The 20,043-nt window shown below is 40.5% G+C and overlaps 1 protein-coding gene across 1 annotated transcript in view; it reads right to left on the bottom strand.

Annotated features, from left to right (window-relative positions):
• Window positions 1-20,043, bottom strand: part of GRIN2B (glutamate ionotropic receptor NMDA type subunit 2B) — a 267,579-nt gene that overhangs the window by 121,548 nt on the left and 125,988 nt on the right. The window contains exon 3 of the mRNA XM_033162191.1: window positions 12,974-13,572. Within this exon, the coding sequence (XP_033018082.1) occupies window positions 12,974-13,572 (599 nt within the window). The remainder of the gene's footprint in view (window positions 1-12,973; window positions 13,573-20,043) is intronic.

The raw sequence follows: 20,043 nt of genomic DNA, 5'->3' as shown, positions 1-20,043 counted from the left end.
TATGTTTTCCTCCTTGCTTTTTTGTGAGCCAGATATACACATCTTATTTCCTAATCGCCTTCTAGGAAGAATAGTGCATAGTGCAATAAAGTTCTTCCAAACTACCAAATGTTAGAACTGGAGCTTTCAATCACAATAGTTGATGGTGCATACCCTTTGAAGTAGGTCACCTGGTCCTGAGCTAGTTTCCACAAGGACAGGTAAAAGGTAAAGGGACCCCTGACCATTAGGTCCAGTCATGTCCGACTCTGGGGTTGTGGCGCTCATCTTGCGTTAATGGCCGAGGGAGCCGGCGAACAGCTTCCGGGTCATGTGGACAGCATGACAAAGCCACTTCTGGCGAACCAGAGCAGTGCACGGAAACGCCGTTTACCTTCCCACCAGAGCGGTACCTATTTATCTACTTGCACTCTGATGTGCTTTCGAACTTCTAGGTGGGCAGGATTCCACAAGGACCATAAGCTCTTTATGTGATCATCAAGCATTCATCTCTCTTGTTCTTAGACTCAAGTCTCCTTTCTACCAGTTTCCTACAAGTACACTTTAGTGGTCTGCTGATGAATAGCTGGGACAACTGGAACTTCAATATAAGGTTTTCATGCTGATAATCAAAACTACTGGGGCCCCCAAATCACGATGATAACCAAGTATGGCTGTTGGTGTTCAAAACAATTCAAACACTATGGAGCACCTTCATGTGGAAAGGTGGCCTTGACATTCTGAGAACAAACAAGCCACCTCCCATGGCCTTTGTATTAAATTCAGTTTCACAGTGCTTTCAGAAATTATTCATGGTCAGTTTTGTTGCTATGATCAGCCCTATCCAGTTTGAGTCTTATCAAGGTGCACCGCTTTGTGTCTGATTCTTTCCCACATGAGGCAACCCATGTATGGAAAAGCTTGTATATCAAAATGGATGAAGTGCAGCAGAAGCAGTGGTTTCACTGTGAGCACAGATTCAGGACCTGCCGAGTTGCTGAAATTATAGCAAAATAGCCACCCACACCTTACTTCATACATATTGGAATACAGGCAACTCCCAGTTCACATGGGGGTTATGTTCCAAGGCACCACGTGTTTAAGTGAAATCGCATATATTTGAAACACCGTTGAAAAAGACTGCAAACACTCTGTGTCTCCCCCCTCCCCTGGGTTCTGCCCTTTTTTGTGACTCTTTGGATCACTTCCGGGTTCAGTGCTATGGGCATATGCCCGGTCCCACACATACGGTGCTGCTGCATGGCAGTGACAGCATGCAGCCGCAGTAGCGTGTGGTGGTAGCATGCAGCAATAGAACTAGACTGACCACATGCCAAGGGTCCCCTGTGGCTTGTCACCAGCCTGACTTATGATTCTCCAAAACTGGGTAAAAGAGAGCCTTCCATGGATGAATAAGTCGTGGTTGGAAGAAAACACAAGTGGTGTGTGTGTCTGTGTGTGTGTCTGTGTGTGTGTGTGTTTTAAAAACCAAATATGCTTAGTCAGGGCAAAGATTGTTGTGAGGGGGCTTATTGCAATCCAGGACAAGAAGCAAAGCAGTTTGCTGACTGATGCAGATACACTGTATTTCCCACCCCCAATACTAGAGCACCTCTGTGAACTTTTTATTTCCCCACATGGGATTCAAGATTAATATTGCTATCCTTCATCAAAAGCTAGTCCTGCTACAATTGGATCCTCTTTTCTGTGCTTCATGCAACCAAGTCCCCCAAACTGCACCTGCTCCTTGGTGAGATACAGTGGTTGTTGTTGTTGTTGTTGTTCAGTCGTTCAGTCGTGTCCGACTCTTTGTGACCCCATGGACCAGAGCACACCAGGCACGCCTATCCTTCACTACCTCTCGCAGTTTGGCCAAACTCATGTTAGTAGCTTCGAGAACACTGTCCAACCATCACAGTGGTACCTCTGGTTAAGTACAGTGGTGCCCCGCTAGACGAAAATAATTCGTTCTACAAGTGTCTTCGTAAAGCGAATTTTTCGTCTAGCGAAGCGGCAATGCAGCACGGAGGTTTTTGCGCCAAAAAATAATAATTTCGTCTTGCAAGGCAGCCCCATTGACTTTTTCGTCTTGCGGGGCAGCATTCCGCTAGCGAATGCCTTTCGTCTAGCGAGTTTTTCGTCTAGCGAGGCATTCGCCTAGCGGGGCACCACTGTACTTAATTCGTTCTGGGGGTCTGTTCTTAACCTGAAACTGTTCTTAACCTGAAGCACCACTTTAGCTAATGGGACCTCCCGCTGCCGCTGCACCGCCAGAACACGATTTCTGTTCTTATCCTGAAGCAAAGTTCTTAACCTGAAGCATTATTTATGAAGCGTTGGTATCTGAAGAAGTGTGCAAGCACATGAAAGCTCATACCAAGAGCAAACGTAGTTGGTCTCTAAGGTGCTACTGGAAGGAATTTTTTATTTTTTATTTCGTTATTTCTGGGTTAGCGGAGTCCTAACCTGAAGCGTATGTAACCTGAAGCGTATGTAACCCGAGGTACCACTGTATCTATAATCAAGCCCACTAAGCACAAAGAAAGGTCTGAAGACCCCTGATGTAGCCCCCCAGGGGCAGCATCAAAACCTGGCATCCTTGGGCAGCTGCCCATAGCTCTGTTGCCCTACTCCACCTTCCTAAAAGCCCTCTGTATGCCATACCCTGAATGCTTTGGTGGAAGACATGAAAACATTTGTAATAGTAATTTTAAAAGATCCTAAAGAGAATAATTTGTTAAGAGCCAAGCTGATTTCTGGCACTTACATGCTGCAAACACACCCCTGTGGAACCCAGATCCAATACTTCACACCAGAGTAGTTTGCATTTCAGCAGTTAGTTCTACTTTCATGCTTTCAAAATACAAAATGCTATAACTTCGGCTCATTACAAATAAACAATAGGGAACATGAATGATGCAAAGTTAACAATATAAATGGCAATATTCCTGCTTGAGAGGAAGAAGCGTGAGGAGTAATGGGGGCAGTGTTGCTAAAAATAGGAGGAAGGGAATAGAAAAACAAATTCATCCCAGTTAATAAGAAATTTAACAATATATTACATTATAATTGCAAATTGAAACTAATTGTTTCATTTCCATATAATTGTTTCCATATAGATATTTTTAATGATTCTAATCTAAGATACTATTAGAGTAAAAATTCACTTCCAATCCGAGCCGGCCTGTCCATTCCGCCAATGAGAAACCTCCCAACTGAGCTGGTTCTCTCTTCTAAGAGGCTTCATCTATCCGTTAAAAAGCTTTGCTTATTGCATACTATTCATTATATTCTCTTTTAGAGCATCTTTCAGATGATGGTCTTTACTCAGCTGATTAAAGCAATGTATGGCTTTTAAATGTGTTCCAACATGCAAAGGAAAATCATAATTCATGTCTGAATATGCTGTACAATTCAATATTTTACTAGATAAATGATGCAGGAGAAGAGGGCGAAATAGACAATTTAATAGATTTTCTCTCCATAGTGTTAATTTTTCAAAGTCATATTTGTTTTATAAATGATAAATAATGTCTCAATATTGGGAAGCGACGTTCACCCAAATTTTTAGAAAAATGACATATGCAGGATGTACAATGCAAAAAAGGGAGGGGGGGTCCAAAGCCATCGTGTTAAGGCGAGGTGTGTTATCTGCAGAAGCTAATACATTTATTTCAAAATCATTTTTCCAAGCCTCTCAAGGAAGGCATTCTTCACTAAATATTCTATACACTCTGAGTTTGAATGCTTAAAACTTAGGCAATTTGAATTAATTATTCACCCCCCCAAAAAAAAATCTCACAACTGAACAATTATTTGAGAGCAGAACTAATGCATTTATTTCACACTGTCATAACTCAAAATTGGATGAACTGTTTTTGTTCAGATTTTTCAAAACATTTGCCTCTGGCTGAATAAGAGCATGAGAAGCTGCAAAGCTGCAGAGTAAAGCAAAAGTTGTTGAGAAAGTTCTGCGCCATCTGAAAACAGACTGACAGAAATAGGTCTAGCTTACAAAAACCTTTGGCCCCTATTCATGTAGCTGGATTCCTGGATCTAAATTCTGATAATGGGGAAGGAGGGGGGGAACCTGTAAAAAATAAGGGAAGTTCTGTCATTAAATTCAACAGGATGTCTGTTAGATAAAACTGTGCAAAGTTATTGCATCTTGTTCATCACCTATTTTTCACTTCCATCTCCCCATAACTACCTGTCCCAGTTGGTAACACTGGCTATAGATATAATAAACACAATCAGGTCCAATCTATTATGAGTTTCAAAAAACCTATTATGATCAGGTTACTACCCACCTGATAGTGAATGGATAGCTATGTGTCCTACTTTACAGAGGACAGTATTCTGTTTGAAGGTTGGCATACATTGTTGGGGAGAGTTTGCACCTGCTGTGGCTGTAGAGACCGAGGCATCTTTTGTTGCAGCTGGGGAAGATGAAGGTGTTTGGAAAATCCTTCTGTTTCCTCAGTGGGGAACCATTTTGGCTTCATGGACCAGATCCATCTCAGGATTGGCCTCACAGGCCAAATTTGACAAAGGGCAAAGGACACCCACCTGTCAATCACACAATGTCACTATGACATCACATAATAGTTGGGTTGCCCTGGCCGTCTGTCAAAATCCCTTGCCTGCGGCTCATACAATCCTTGTGCTGAGCATTTTAGGAAGCAGTCAGGATAGGGCTATCAAAGTATTTATTTCTCCCCTCCCCGTGGCAGGAAAGGGGTAGGAGCAGCACAGAAAGAAGCCTGCATTTTACAGGCACTGATGTGCAAGAGAGGTCCCTCTGCCAATGTCTGCAAAAAGCAGGTTTCTTCCCCTCATTCCAATGGTGAGAGGAGAAAAATACATAATAAAAACAAGAACAAAAACAAAATGAAATAATACCCCTCTAAACACATTTAAAAGTATAATAGGATGTTAGTCAGCCAAAGGTCTGTTTGAAGAGGAACATTTTTGCCTGGCACCTTTGGTTTTCCCTTTTCGTTGTGATGGCACTATGATTTAAGTTAATTTTGTGAAACTGCACATGCTCAGATTTAAAAAAAATCAGGGCTGGAAAACTTATTTTGCTCTAACATATTAGGACTATAGAAATAGTGGTAAAGCATGAAATGATGGGGGGGAAAGAAGTAATGCACCCCCATAAGACTATTACTTTTGAGGACTAAATTTGCCTAGCTGCACCACTGGTAAAAATAAAGGCATTACAGATACAAAAAATGACAGTTGTTATCTGTGAAATGTTATGTAAAATGAAATTGAAGGTATGATGTTGTCCGTTGTGTGTGGTGCTCACAGTGACCTGTGGATGACTCAACAGAGTTGGAAAGATCTGTACGGCTTGAAATTCCTGGTTTGTATGTTTTAAGTATTGGTATATCAGGACAATCTCTTACAACACTGAAAAAAACTGCTTTATAGTTATGTGAGCAGGCAATAGGCTATTCTTTCACATAAAGATTACAGAAAATCAGAAATACGTGCGCGGCACTCCATGTGGAAAGCTGATTGCGTGAAGTGGTGTCCAGATGGCTGCATTGAGATTGCACCCATTTTACCCAGGCTAGCAAACAAATCTGAAATCACAAAAACCCACAGGGGCAGTTAACACTGATAGAAAAACACCGCAGCCTTCTGGGTCCTGCATTACAGAAAGAGCTTTCCTCATTTTTGGCAGCTACCACACCACTAATTGTACATTCAAGCTAAGTCCTTTTTGTCACTCTTAGGGAGTGACTTCAGTTTTATTCTTAAAGTAAAGATGACCAAGCTAACAGGTGGTAAGGAGGATTATACCACACATTGGTTATGGATGAGTGATAAAATCAGTGGTAGAATGTGTGATAAAATATTCATATGTAGCCATCAAAAGTCCATGGAATGAGCTTTACAATATCTTTGCAGCACCAATTTCAAGCAGCTGCAAGCTTCCATTCAGATAAAAATTGTGATAAGAATTCACCTCTACACCGCCTGGTTCATAACCCAGGTAAGGAACAACCACCTTTAGAATAAACCACAGAACTAAGGAAACTATTTTCAAGTCCAGCATCCAGATTTAGGGATTTATTATAGCTATTGCAATAGGTCAGAGCTCACTCAACTCAACATGCCAATTGAGAAGGTCTGCCCCAAGGCACTTCAGAACAAAAGCTTATATATTAGTTCAAACGCAGCCAACAAAGAGTCATAAAACATCTTTACATACATCAGGAAAGGTTACAGGTCATGAAAAGTAAAGCACACATGGCTCCATACTGGTATCTTCACCCCTGCATCACTTTGAAGTGGCCCTAATGTGCCCAGACCATTTGACCATTTTAGGTCTCGGGTGTCCGGCATTACCCTGGCAACCTAGCCTTCAGTGAGGGAACAGCATCATAAAATTCTCTTCCTGGGTCTCAGTTTCAAGGATAGCTGATTTACACTCTGGTACTAAAACATCCTGCCGTTTGTACCACTTTCAGGGGTAGATAGGGAGAGATGGAATGCAGCATATAAGAGGGGGAAACTTGCAAATGCAGAACACACAAAAATCAAGACTAATACATTCTGAAAGGTTAAATGCAATTGAAGTGAAATATTAAAACATTATTAAAACAATAAAAATATACACCTGGGGTCACTAATTCTTATATCAAAATGAATGCAGTTTTTTTTTAATAAAAAAAGCTAAGCATTTGTTTAAGCACATTGTTAAATGTGGGAAGGCGGGAAACATTTCCTTATAAATTGCTGCTTCCCTTATGAAGTGGAATATTGCGATTGCTTGGCAGCTTAGGCCTGGAAAAATGAAACAAACAGTTTAGTCAAACTGTGAATCTGCAAGATATTTTTTGAGGTTATTAATTGAATTGATGTTCAGGCTGGAAGCTACAAGTTAACACTTCTGCTGTTTGCAATGATCTCCTAATGACCATGATTATTGTCAGGGTTTCCCCTCAGGACATAACCACTAGGGGACGCACTGGGCTGGTCTTTTGTCAAACCAGATTTTTATGTGAAATTGCATCAAAGAAAATGGAAAGAGACTCTAAAGTTGTGTGGGAAACCATGGCAGCATGGCCGTTTCTATTTTTATCGCTTGGAATATAGTAAGAACATTTGTGGGGGGAGGGAGGAATGTCAATTAATAAAATGGAAAATAGGCAGGGATGTTCTTTCATTAATCTAATTCTTTTACAGGACCTTGACATGATAAAATTACCAGCAGTTAGTTACTTAAGTAACAGAGATTTTGTCATTTTTTTACTTTATTATTCTGCTGTCAAGGCCAATTATTCATCACAAATTAACAAACTGTTTAAAGTTCCCTTGATTTCATCAGAATTCTGCATACCAAATAGGAAACTGTTACATTTCATTTCTATGGAGTCATCCTTCTTTGACCAACTTTGAAGATCAGGGGTAGAATTCTAACTTAAGAACAAGGTATGCCCTAAGAGACATGAGGCAACCAGTAATTCCATCAAGTTTTCCCTCGTCACAGGCCACGATTCAGAGTTACGTATGTGGGCTTAGGAGGCAAGTCACACAAACATATATATTGAAAAATCTCAGGAGTTCTGGAGCCTGCTGAAGTGTATTGTATTACAATGACTAATAAAACGCAGTATACCAAATTCTTACAGCTAAACTTTCTGACTTCTGCCTTGTGCAACTGCTCTAAAGGATGCTGTACTCAAGATCGCTGTTATAGAACACTGAGGATGGAATAATCAGAAATGTTGCATGTTCTCTAGCTGAGTGATACCAAATATAATCCTCCAATTAGAGACCATGTAAAGTTTCATATGTATGAATTCAGAAGTTCCCTCTTGCTTCTGAAGTTTTGAACTGATGGCATTTCTGCTGCAATAACTGAAAAATCAGGGCTCCCATCCCCTGCAGCAGGCATTTAGTCTACCAAGCCCATAAGTATAACTTAGCTCTGTTCCTCCCCCACAACCTTGAAGAGGTTTTGCAGTGTGCCTCCAATATTAACAAAACTGGATAGGAGAAACAGCTTCCAAGAATACGGGTCCCTCAGAGCGATACCTTGCCGCTAGTTTTTTCATTTAGAACTGCAAGACCTCCTGCTTATATGTTCCATTCTCAACTGCGATAGCTCATCTGCAGAGAAGACACAATCTCACACATAGATTCACATAGGTTCACTGAAGGCTTTATTTTGCTGGCTGCAATCTCTTTGCATTGTCAGCTCTGGATCTCCTCCTCTCCCCCAGGCCAAGACAAGAAGTTTTGCTTTATGCAGAGCTGGCAGTAAAAGCAACAAGCCCATATCTTCCCTATTCTCCCCCATAACACTGAGAAATGAAAAATTGTCTGAGGTGACAGTTGTGAGGTGCTGCTGTGATGTGCCAAGCTAAGCCTGAGATTGGCTTTACACTTTGTTCAAACCCAGATTCGTGGTTTAGCTCTGCAAGAGTAGCCATGAATCATAAACAACAAAGCTTGGCTATGGCTTGTGGTTAGTCTGGTTAGAGCTAAACCAGGAGCCTGTGGTTTGGATGGCATGTTAAGCAAACTTAGCTCAGTGTGGCAAAGGAGGGAAAAGGCAGGGAGGAGCAAAGCATCTGGGAGGCTGTACACAGCACAACATGAGAATAAGAGTGGGGTGAATGTATCAATTTCGGTTTCCTCCAGTTTCTTATATTTCCAAACTTAAACTCAGCTTTCCACATTTCTGCATCAGTTTGCAAATTAAAAAATAATAATACTCATGGAAATTCACCAGCATTTTGGTATGAATTTATCCTAATATATACATTTTTTCAGAGCAATTTTATCTAATAAAATACATTTTGATATGCCGCTTTCACTTATATCTCCATTTTTTAATGCGCAATTTACCGTAGTATATGCATGCATTTATGGACACATTACTTGGCTAGAGAACTGCATCACACATATTTGGAGAACTACAAGTTTTCACAGATTGTTTTATTTTGGATCACGTGCTGTTTTAGAAAGTGAAAGCTACCTAGGCTGGCCTTTAAATGTGAGTGGAATCGAATTTCATCCCATTCTTATGTGTGAATCAAGCCAATGTTGTGGCATCACACATTTTGGATTACTGGGCAATAGTACTGAGGGAAGGAAAAGTTCTGAGACTCCAACTGTCAGTGGCAGCTACACAAGTGTCATAATGTTTCATGACAAGTATAGATACTTTTTCCAGGATTTTAGAAATACTTAAATTTAGGCAAACATTAACCTATGTCTCCCTGGCAATTTTAATATCAAGTAATATTAAGGTTAAATTCTTTTTTTTTTCCTTGGAAACCGCTGTGGGCGATTGCAGGATCCAAACTACGTGTTGGTCGATGCAACCGCTGGGTTGAGCTGGCTCAATTAAATTCTGACTATAACTGTGACTACATGCAGGGGCTTCCCATGACTTTCTGTAAGACAAAGGCATGCCCAGTAGAAATGGATTCTGTGCACAAGAGAGAATCAGAGGTGGATCTAGGCCAGCGTGACTGGGCATAGAGGACACCACAGGGTATCACAACTATGAAGTAGTGAATTAAGCTGAGCAAAAAAGTGAGAGGCAGGACATGCCAAATTTTGGCCTTGGACAGAGCACTGCTGAAATTTAAAAGACCAAAGTCTGCCCCCCTCTCAGAACAGAACAGAACAGAACAGAACAGAAGTCCCCCGTGCAAAAAGGGTTCTGGATCAATGCAAGTAATTGTAAATATATTACCGATTGCCATTTAAACCTTAGTTTAACAAGACTGTCCTTGATCCAGATCCACGCAGCAGGGTGGATCTGGATCAAGGATTGGATCACACTAGAAAATAAAGAAATATTAGAATTGGAAGGGTGGGACAAGCTCTACGGCTGGCATGGGTACCTTTTCTATGAGAAATTAAAATTGCACAGGAGGTTTAATAATCATTTGGTAAGAAAAGCCCTGCTTGAAATTTGGGAAAGGATTAAACCAAAAATGATGCAAAAAACACCTTGGTGCATCTCACCGGTAGAGGCGACCTCAAGCTTTAAAAATACGATTAAAAGAAGTTGGCCCACATATAAAGAATTAGTGGAAGAATTGAAAGAAAACCCGAAATTAAGGAACTATGCAGATTTAAGACCTTTAGGAATAAGCTGGCTAGAATATCTCCAGCTGAGAGCGGTATTCCAAACGGACTTAAAAAACAGAGGTTTTGAAAATAAAGTAACAAAAATAGATGAAATAATTACTTGTAAACAAAAAGTGTTATCCAAAGTATACAAAATAATAAAAGGTGAACAGTCGATTTCACATATAAAAAATAGTAATATGATAAAATGGGAAAAAGATATTGGGCACGAAATTGAATATGATAATTGGAAGCAACTTTGGATGAAAAACATTAACTTCACGGCCTCTTACCAAATAAAAGAAAATCTCATGAAGGTACACCATAGATGGTATTTAACACCAGAAAGAGCAGCCAAGATCAGTAAATCCAGGAACAACAAGTGTTGGAGATGTAGAGATCAGATCGGGACGCTGTTCCATATGTGGTGGACTTGCCCCAAAATTAAAGAATTCTGGAAAATGATTCATGAAGAGGTGCAAAAGCTGATTAAAATATCGTATAGTAAAAAACCAGAGCTATACTTATTGGGAATTCTAACCAAGGAAATACCAAGGGATAGAATAAATATCTTTCTTTATGTGACAACTGCTGCAAGAATGCTTGTGGCCAAATATTGGAAAGGTGATCAGTTACCATCAAAGGACGAATGGCTCAGTAAAGTAGTAGAATATCTGGAACTGGCGAAGCTGACGAACTATATCAGAGGTACTTCTAAAGAAACAATTAAAAATCAATGGAAATATATTAATGAATATTTGGGGAAACAAGATACGAGTAGAAGATATTGGTTGTGTTTAGAACAATGAAAGGAATTAAAGTCAGTAAAGTGATGATCGGAAGATTTGTAAAACTTGAGGAATAATATAAATGACAGATATAATAAGGCTACTTATTTGGAAAATGAAGCGTTGTTAAAACAGTGGAAGTATTGTTGAAGTTTAATTTATGTATGATAATTGGAGATCTTTTGATTTCTTTCCTCTCCTTCCTTTTTCTTATTCTTTCTTTTTTCTTTTTTCTCTTTTCTCTTATTTTCTTTGTCTTTGTTCTTTACTTTTTTTTTTTTGACTTTGAATGCAGATATGTATGAATGTAGATATATGTTAGTTTTGTTTTTGTTCTGTTTTGTTTTTCTGTATTTATCCATTCATACATGTAAGAATATTTTTAATAAGCAATAAAGTTTATTTATAAAAAAAAAAAAAACAAGACTGTCCTTGCTGCACAACAGTACAAAGATGTCTTTCCCTGATAGCTGAAACCATCACAGTAGTAGCAACAACACAACAATAACAAAATTGTAGTGATTTTATAGGCAGGTAAGACACAGACTTCACTCCTAGCTTAACCTTTTAAGGTCACAACTTTTGACACATTTATATTGAAGTACATGCTGCTGAAATCAATAAGAACCTGGTACCCTTTAAATCCCTACAAGACTGTCAGTGGGAGATTCCTTTTTGTGGGTTTATCCCACAGAGCTGCTATAACATTTAAAGCCACACAATCAGTGGGGCCAAATTGTTCAGGTCTGTAATTTGAAATCATCTCCTCCTATCCTGGTCTTTAAAATTAACTGAGTCCTTCCTGGAAAAGATATCCATTAAGGGCTGGCTGTGGCAAGCCAAAACTGTAGTGAAGATTTCTGCTGCCATGTCCTTGCCACCCTGGCCATTCAGCCCTTTGCTGTCTTGAGAAGGCACCCAGAAAGCAGCACAGCCAATGACTGAGCTCATATTGCAAGAAGCAGACAGCTGTGCTTCCTATTGCAGGATGTCCTGTCCTTCCCTTTGGGCCACATTTGGTGCAAGTGTGTTGTCCATCCAAGCATGGGGGAGGCTGCTTTATGCTTCAGGAGTAGAAACAGCAGTGGACAGCATGGTGGGACTAACCCTCCCTCCAGCTGAGTCACTGCTACATAGTAGGATGGAGATTGTGAGGGGTGAGGCCAGGGAAAAACAATCCAGTGCTCCTGATGTTGTGTTTGCACCACCCTGACCTAGCCGCCGCCTCATGCCTTCCCCACTCTCTCTTACTCAGTCGGAGGGAGGTCAGGGGAGCGGAATAGTCCCACCACACCACCCGATACTGATCAGAAAACTTCCCAAATGTCCCCTGTCTCCCTTTATTATAATATCATTGCTGGTTTAAAGTGCGTTTGATATATTTTAATTACTGTTTTTAGCTAGCTTGATTTTATTACTTTTTATTTTCTAATGTTGTTTTTAAATGTCATACCTGTAAGTCACCTTGAATCCCAACATGTGAGAAAGGCAGAGTATAAATATATTGAATGAATGAATGAATGAATAACTCAGTTCCTAGTACATTTAACACATGAGTGTCCTCACTTCCTTTGTCACTCTTGCCCTAAGACATTTCTTTCTTGCCACTTATATTCTTGGTCCCTCTGCTACTGACCTGCCAAGCCAGTCTAAAACCCACCTCTCCTTATATAGCACCTACAGCTTTCTCTTTGATAAATCTTAATAATGTACTGTACTTTATAACTTTGAACATCAGCTCACTTGCAGAAAGCCCTCACATATAAATTAACAAAAATAGCTTTCATCCTTAAGTATGTGTACAAACAAACACTGTTAATATGAAGCTGTTACTCTGCTTCTATTTTCTGTTGACTGCCACACAACCAATGAGTTTATAATCGACCAGTTCCTCATTCTGAATTAATTTCCAAACTACTCTTGAGTTAGCATAAATGAACACTGTACACGAAACAAAGGACTATGACAGATTACCTGTTTACCTCAGAAATCAGACCCAGCTGGAAGTTTTCTTCCTAAAGCCTTCAATAAGACACATATCCATTGTGATGGCTATAACATGCCAGCTACTGACAACCCATTATGCTGATTTCCCTTACCTATTTAACATGTTTGATTGGTAGATCCTCTTGTCCTGTGTGTTGTAGCAACTGCTCTTGGGCTCAGGAATGAAGCTGTGCTCAGACAGCATGTCAGAAGCAGCCGTGGTTATTATGGCTATTCCGTCTTTCACCCTGTCGCGAAGGCCATAGTCCCATTCGTCATATGACACAGAGATAAGTCCAGTGGGGAATTCAGAGGGGACTGTGTCTGTATCTCCAGCCACCAAGCTGGGTACAATCCAAGTGTAATCGTACCCAGTCAGACCCACAGAGTTAGCCACCTCAAAGATATAGGTGGCTTCTTCCTTAGTACAGTAAAGGAGGATGACAGGACTCTGGAGTTTCTTGAGCTGATTCTGGATCTTTGAGTCTCCGTCATCCAGAGACATATCCAGCAAGAGCACCTCTTCTAGCTCCCAGCCCACAAAGCTGTTCTCAATAGTGCTACGGACCTTGTTGACAAAGTCCTGGTAGCCAGGAAAGTAGGTGGTGACAATGGAGAAGATGTACCAATCATATTCTTCCATGATGTTGAGCATGACAGAAGCTTGCTGTTCTATTGATGGACCAAACTGGAAGAACATGGATGATTCATCCTGTAAGAGGAGAAAAGAAGGAGCAGGTGTTAAAAGAAGGAAATGGCAGAATATGTGGATAGCATAGGGAAGGGGGAACCATGCTCTTGTTGCTTTGCATTTAGGTGCATGGCTGTACCTATAATTATGCATGTGTAATACAGCAAAATACAAGATGCTCACAGATTGCTGGTTGGTTTTCTTTAAATCCTACAATAAGAATTTGAAGGAGGGAAAGCGATTTAGTCCAACAACTTTCCCACAGAGTAAACTGTTGGTGACCATTGCCCTGTCCCCCATTCCCCATCCCCATTCACCATGTACATTCTAGACCAGCCTGCTCCAACTCTGGAGTCCAAGATTCCCATCATCCCTGACCATCGGTTAAAGTGTCTATTCTATTACTGCTACTGCCAAATTAAAACAAGGAAAAAGAAAGAAAGCAGTGTGCTGGGTGGGTGGCTTATGTAGGATGGATGGAGTGACACATTTCTGACCCTTTAGATCAACATTTTGCCCAGGAAAATCCTGTGCCAATCCAAGGAGAACTTTTGAGAACCAGGCCACCTCTGTCCCCATTTTCCTATTAAACACAGAGATAAAATGTCCCAGGCCACACACAGAAATTTGGAGGGGGTGGGTGGTAAAAGCGATTTTCAAAGCTTTCCACAAGGAGCTCAGGTTACAGTTTAGCAAAGCATTGCAACCGTTTCAAAAATATTGTTTGCGGTAAAGGGCTAAATCAAGTAGTGGGTGACTGATGGAGCCCTTGGTTCTCATCCAGTTCATTACCAACATAAGACATTAGTCCAGCCCATTGTTGGCTTAAGCTGTGTACGCACTAAGCCCTTAAAGCACATTCAAAACACATTTGTTCACCTCAATTCTGAGCACTGTAGTTTACCCCTTGTAGAGTTACAACCCTGGCAACCCTGAACAAACTACAGTGCCCAGAATTCTTTGAAGAGGGAAATGTGCCTGTGTGGTTATAAGCACTTGTCACTAAATCAATATTTTTTATTTTTATATATATATATATATTCTGCCAGATGGGTGGAGTATTATTATTATTATTATTATTATTATTATTATTATTATTATTATTATTATTTTCTGTAATTTAAAATGAAACTACTACAGAAATGCCAGGGCTAAAAGTGGGGTTGCCATATGTCCACTTTTTCCAGGACATGTCCTCTTTTTCATGGGTATGTAAATGTGTACTCTTTTATGCTTTTCAAAATACGACAACCCTATATGCCACAAAATATGCAATACCCACTGGAGGGGGATAAATGAGCACAGTTTATGTGTTTTGACTACCAATAAATACTTGGAAGGGGTTGCATCTAAATAAATGAGAAAACATGGTTATGTAGGTGGGATTGAAGAAGTGTATTACAGGTTTTTGTAATCTCCACTGTGGCAAGCATTTTTACTGTGAAGATTTGTAGTTATTAGACAGTGAAGTGTTTGGGAAGCTGAGATCAGGGAGCAGTTATTTTCTAGAGCAGAGTTTTCAGTTTCCATCTGGAGTAAACCTAGGTGGTTCTCACTAGCAGAAGTCTTAATGTTTTGCAAGGTGGGGCGGAGGGGGAGAGAGAATTTAATATACATATAATTTTCAAGGTGGATATGCATGCACACCATGACTTTTTCATCAGTTTTTGCTTCAGCAGGCACACCACCAACACTGCCACCAAATTGACAAACCAATTATAAACTCCAACAACACTTTTCAAAAGTGGGTCAATGACCTGGCAGGGGGCTGAAGCAGCAGAGACTGGAGAAAAAGCAGATGTGGATAAAGTATGGGTCATAAACACTATCCGTATGTATATGCATCCATCCATCCATCCATATGAAATCCAGAGATAGTTAAATCCCACTGAAATCAACTGTAACAGGAGTTTGGCAGTGTGTTTTAGTCCGGTTGATTTCAGGGGTTTCTGCCTGTTGCTTTATCTGCATTGCATCCACAATCATATACATGTTAGCAAGCATTATTTAGATTATTTCTTTCCCAACACTGAAATCTCCCTGAATTAAAATTAGATTTTAACAATACTACTCCCATTATCTTTTCCATACATTAAAATGAAGAAAAGAAAACTCTTTACAAAAACCATCTCCTTTTAAATTTACCATTGTTTAATACACCCAACCAGCCCACATAAAAATGTCATAGGCTAGTTCACAAGGCATGTAGTCGCTATTCTACAGCCACTGTAATTTTGCCTATTATCGTAACATCAGCAGGAGGCTACTTCAGTTCGAGCAGAGGGGCTAAGATTGTTCAAACCAATTCATTCTGGCACCTAGCAAAATGCTCTTGAGTTTAATCACCGTGACATTTCAACTACCCAAATGAACTTTAACAAAATTAGCGAAATCAGCAATCACAAGAGTGAGATCAACTATCAGGTAAAGAGTGGCAATATCATGGAGGGAAAGAAGTGTTTCTACAGCAAGTAAATCAGATTGAGATTCTAAAAAAACATATCCATGGCTCAAAACCACACACAGGTTCTTTAGTATTTCACAACTCCAATTATTTTATTTGCAGCTTCTCCAGCTACAATGACTACTAAGAATGAGATTGTTGAAGGAGAGGCATTAGTTGAAGATAACATTCAGGTTTTGAATCAAGAGCTAAATAACTAATTTAATTTGTCATAATCCCAGTTGAGGGTACTTCCAGACTACTGCTATTTTGAGGTGGGATCACACTTTCTTTGTTGCAATTTCATTTAGCCTTCCCACAAATATACCAGTGTGAATGCTCATTAAATTTGTTGTTCAGTCGTTCAGTCGTGTCCGACTCTTCGTGACCCCATGGACCAGAGTACGCCAGGCACGCCTATCCTTCACTGCCTCTCGCAGTTTGGCCAAACTCATGTTAGTAGCTTCAAGAACACTGTCCAACCATCTCATCCTCTGTCGTCCCCTTCTCCTTGTGCCCTCCATCTTTCCCAACATCAGGGTCTTTTCTAGGGAGTCTTCTCTTCTCATGAGGTGGCCAAAGTACTGGAGCCTCAACTTCAGGATCTGTCCTTCTAGTGAGTACTCAGGGCTGATTTCTTTGAGAATGGATAGGTTTGATCTTCTTGCAGTCCACGGGACTCTCAAGAGTCTCCTCCAGCACCATAATTCAAAAGCATCAATTCTACGGCGATCAGCCTTCTTGATGGTCCAGCTCTCACTTCCGTACATTACTACTGGGAAAACCATAGCTTTAACTATACGGACCTTTGTCGGCAAGGTGATGTCTTTGCTTTTTAAGATGCTGTCTAGGTTTGTCATTGCTTTTCTCCCAAGAAGCAGGCGTCTTCTGATTTCGTGACTGCTGTCACCATCTGCAGTGATCATGGAACCCAAGAAAGTGAAATCTCTCACTGCCTCCATTTCTTCCCCTTCTATTTGCCAGGAGGTGATGGGACCAGTGGCCATGATCTTAGTTTTTTTGATGTTGAGCTTCAGACCATATTTTGCGCTCTCCTCTTTCACCCTCATTAAAAGGCTCTTTAATTCTTCCTCACTTTCTGCCATCAAGGTTGTATCATCAGCATATCTGAGGTTGTTGATATTTTTTCCGGCAATCTTAATTCCGGTTGGGGATTCATCCAGTCCAGCCTTTCGCATGATGTATTCTGCATATAAGTTAAATAAGCAGGGAGACAATATACAACCTTGTCGTACTCCTTTCCCAATTTTGAACCAATCAGTTGTTCCATATCCAGTTCTAACTGTAGCTTCTTGTCCCACATAGAGATTTCTCAGGAGGCAAATGAGGTGATCCGGCACTCCCATTTCTTTAAGAACTTGCCATAGTTTGCTGTGGTCGACACAGTCAAATGCTTTTGCATAATCAATGAAGCAGAAGTAGATGTTTTTCTGGAACTCTCTGGCTTTCTCCATAATCCAGCGCATGTTTGCAATTTGGTCTCTGGTTCCTCTGCCCCTTCGAAATCCAGCTTGCACTTCTGGGAGTTCTCGGTCCACATACTGCTTAAGTCTGCCTTGTAGAATTTTAAGCATAACCTTGCTAGCGTGTGAAATGAGTGCAATTGTGCGGTAGTTGGAGCATTCTTTGGCACTGCCCTTCTTTGGGATTGGGATGTAGACTGATCTTCTCCAATCCTCTGGCCACTGCTGAGTTTTCCAAACTTGCTGGCATATTGAGTGCAGCACCTTAACAGCATCCTCTTTTAAAATTTTAAATAGTTCAGCTGGAATATCATCACTTCCACTGGCCTTGTTGTTAGCCAGGCTTTCTAAGGCCCATTTGACTTCACTCTCCAGGATGTCTGGCTCAAGGTCAGCAACCACATTTCCTGGGGTGTATGAGACCTCCATATCTTTCTGGTATAATTCCTCTGTGTATTCTTGCCACCTCTTCTTGATGTCTTCTGCTTCTGTTAGGTCCTTTCCACTTTTGTCCTTAATTGTGTTAATCTTTGTACGAAATGTTCCTTTCATATCTCCAATTTTCTTGAATAAATCTCTGGTTTTTCCCATTCTGTTATTTTCCTCTATTTCTTTGCATTGCTCGTTTAGAAAGGCCCTCTTGTCTCTCCTTGCTATTCTTTGGAAATCTGCATTCAATTTCCTGTATCTTTCACGATCTCCTTCGCATTTTGCTTGTCTTCTCTCCCCCGCTATTTGTAAGGCCTCATTGGTCAGCCACTTTGCTTTCTTGCATTTCTTTTTCATTGGGATGGTTTTCGTTGCTGTCTCCTGTATAATGTTACGAGCCTCCATCCACAGTTCTTCAGGTACTCTATCCATCAAATCTAAATCCTTGAACCTGTTCTTCACTTCAACTGTGTATTCATAAGGAATTTGATTTAGATTGAATCTTACTGGCCCAGTGGTTTTTCCTACTTTCTTCAGTTTAAGCTGGAATTTTGCTATAAGAAGCTGATGATCTGAGCCACAGTCAGCTCCAGGTCTTGTTTTTGCTGAGTGTATAGAGCTTCTCCATCTTTGGCTGCAGAGAATATAATCAATCTGATTTCGATGTTGCCCATCTGGTGATGTCCATGTGTAGAGTCGTCTCTTGTGTTGTTGGAAAAGAGTGTTTGTGATGACCAGCTTGTTCTCTTGACAGAACTCTATTAGCCTTTGCCCTGCTTCATTTTGATCTCCAAGGCCAAACTTGCCAGTTGTTCCTTTTATCTCTTGACTTCCTACTTTAGCATTCCAATCCCCTATAATGAGAAGAACATCCTTCTTTGGTGTCATTTCTATAAGGTGTTGTAAGTCTTCATAGAATTGATCAATTTCGGTTTCTTCAGCACTGGTAGTTGGTGCATAAACTTGGATTACTGTGATGTTAAAAGGACTGCCTTGGATTCGTATCGAGATCATTCTATCATTTTGAAGTTGCATCCCAGTACAGCTTTCGCCACTCTTTTGTTGACTATGAGGGCCACTCCATTTCTTTTACGGGATTCCTGCCCACAGTAGTAGATATGATAGTCATCCGAACTGAATTCGCCCATTCCTGTCCATTTTAGTTCACTGATGCCTAGGATGTCAATGTTTATTCTTGCCATCTCATTTTTTACCACATCCAGCTTACCAAGGTTCATGGTTCTTACATTCCAGGTTCCTATGCAATACTTTTCTTTACAGCATTGGACTTTCCTTTCGCTTCCAGGCATATCCGCAACTGAGCGTCCTTTCGGCTTTGGCCCAGCCGCTTCATCAGCTCTGGATCTACTTGTACTTGTCCTCCGCTCTTCCCCAGTAGCAAGTTGGACGCCTTCCGACCTGAGGGGCTCATCTTCCAGCGTCATATCTTTTATATGCCTGTTGTCTTTGTCCATGGAGTTTTCTTGGCAGGGATACTGGAGCGGCTTGCCAGTTCCTTCTCCAGGTGGATCACGTTTGGTCCAAACTCTCCGCTATGACCTGTCCATCTTGACCTGTCCATAGCTTGCCTGAGTAATTCAAGCCCCTTCGCCACGACAAGGCAGTGATCCATGAAGGGGGCTCATTAAATAGCCAACACCATCTAATCTCCATGTCAACAAATCAGGATGAATGCTAAATAAACAGACCATATGAAACTGTCCAGAGATATAATATTATTTTCTAACATATGCTTGTCTAATATTCACCAGGTTAACTGCCAATGCTTTTGTATGATAAAACTCACCAGTACAGAGCATCGGCCCCTCTTTTTTTTTTTTACTGTCCATTGCAGACATTTTGTGCTGGCACCCATGGCACTTTTATCAAGAAATGAGTACTGGCACTGAGTACCACAGGTTTTGTAACACATAAATGCCACCTGATAAACAAAATATTAATATTGCTATTTTAAAAATATTCAAATCCAAAATATAATCTACATGGAGAAAGAAGTTTGAAAACTACCATTCCCAAATAGATGAATTTGAGGGGGGGGGCATGAAATAGCTGAATGGAAATTAAAAGCAAAGATTGATTCTATTTGTATGAGTCTGAATAGAGACAATAGTGAAA

The sequence above is a fragment of the Lacerta agilis genome, chromosome 10 (assembly GCF_009819535.1).
Source record: "Lacerta agilis isolate rLacAgi1 chromosome 10, rLacAgi1.pri, whole genome shotgun sequence".
NCBI lineage: Eukaryota > Metazoa > Chordata > Lepidosauria > Squamata > Lacertidae > Lacerta > Lacerta agilis.
Note: the sequence above shows the minus strand (reverse complement) of the source record. Positions and strands in the feature narration are given on the sequence as shown.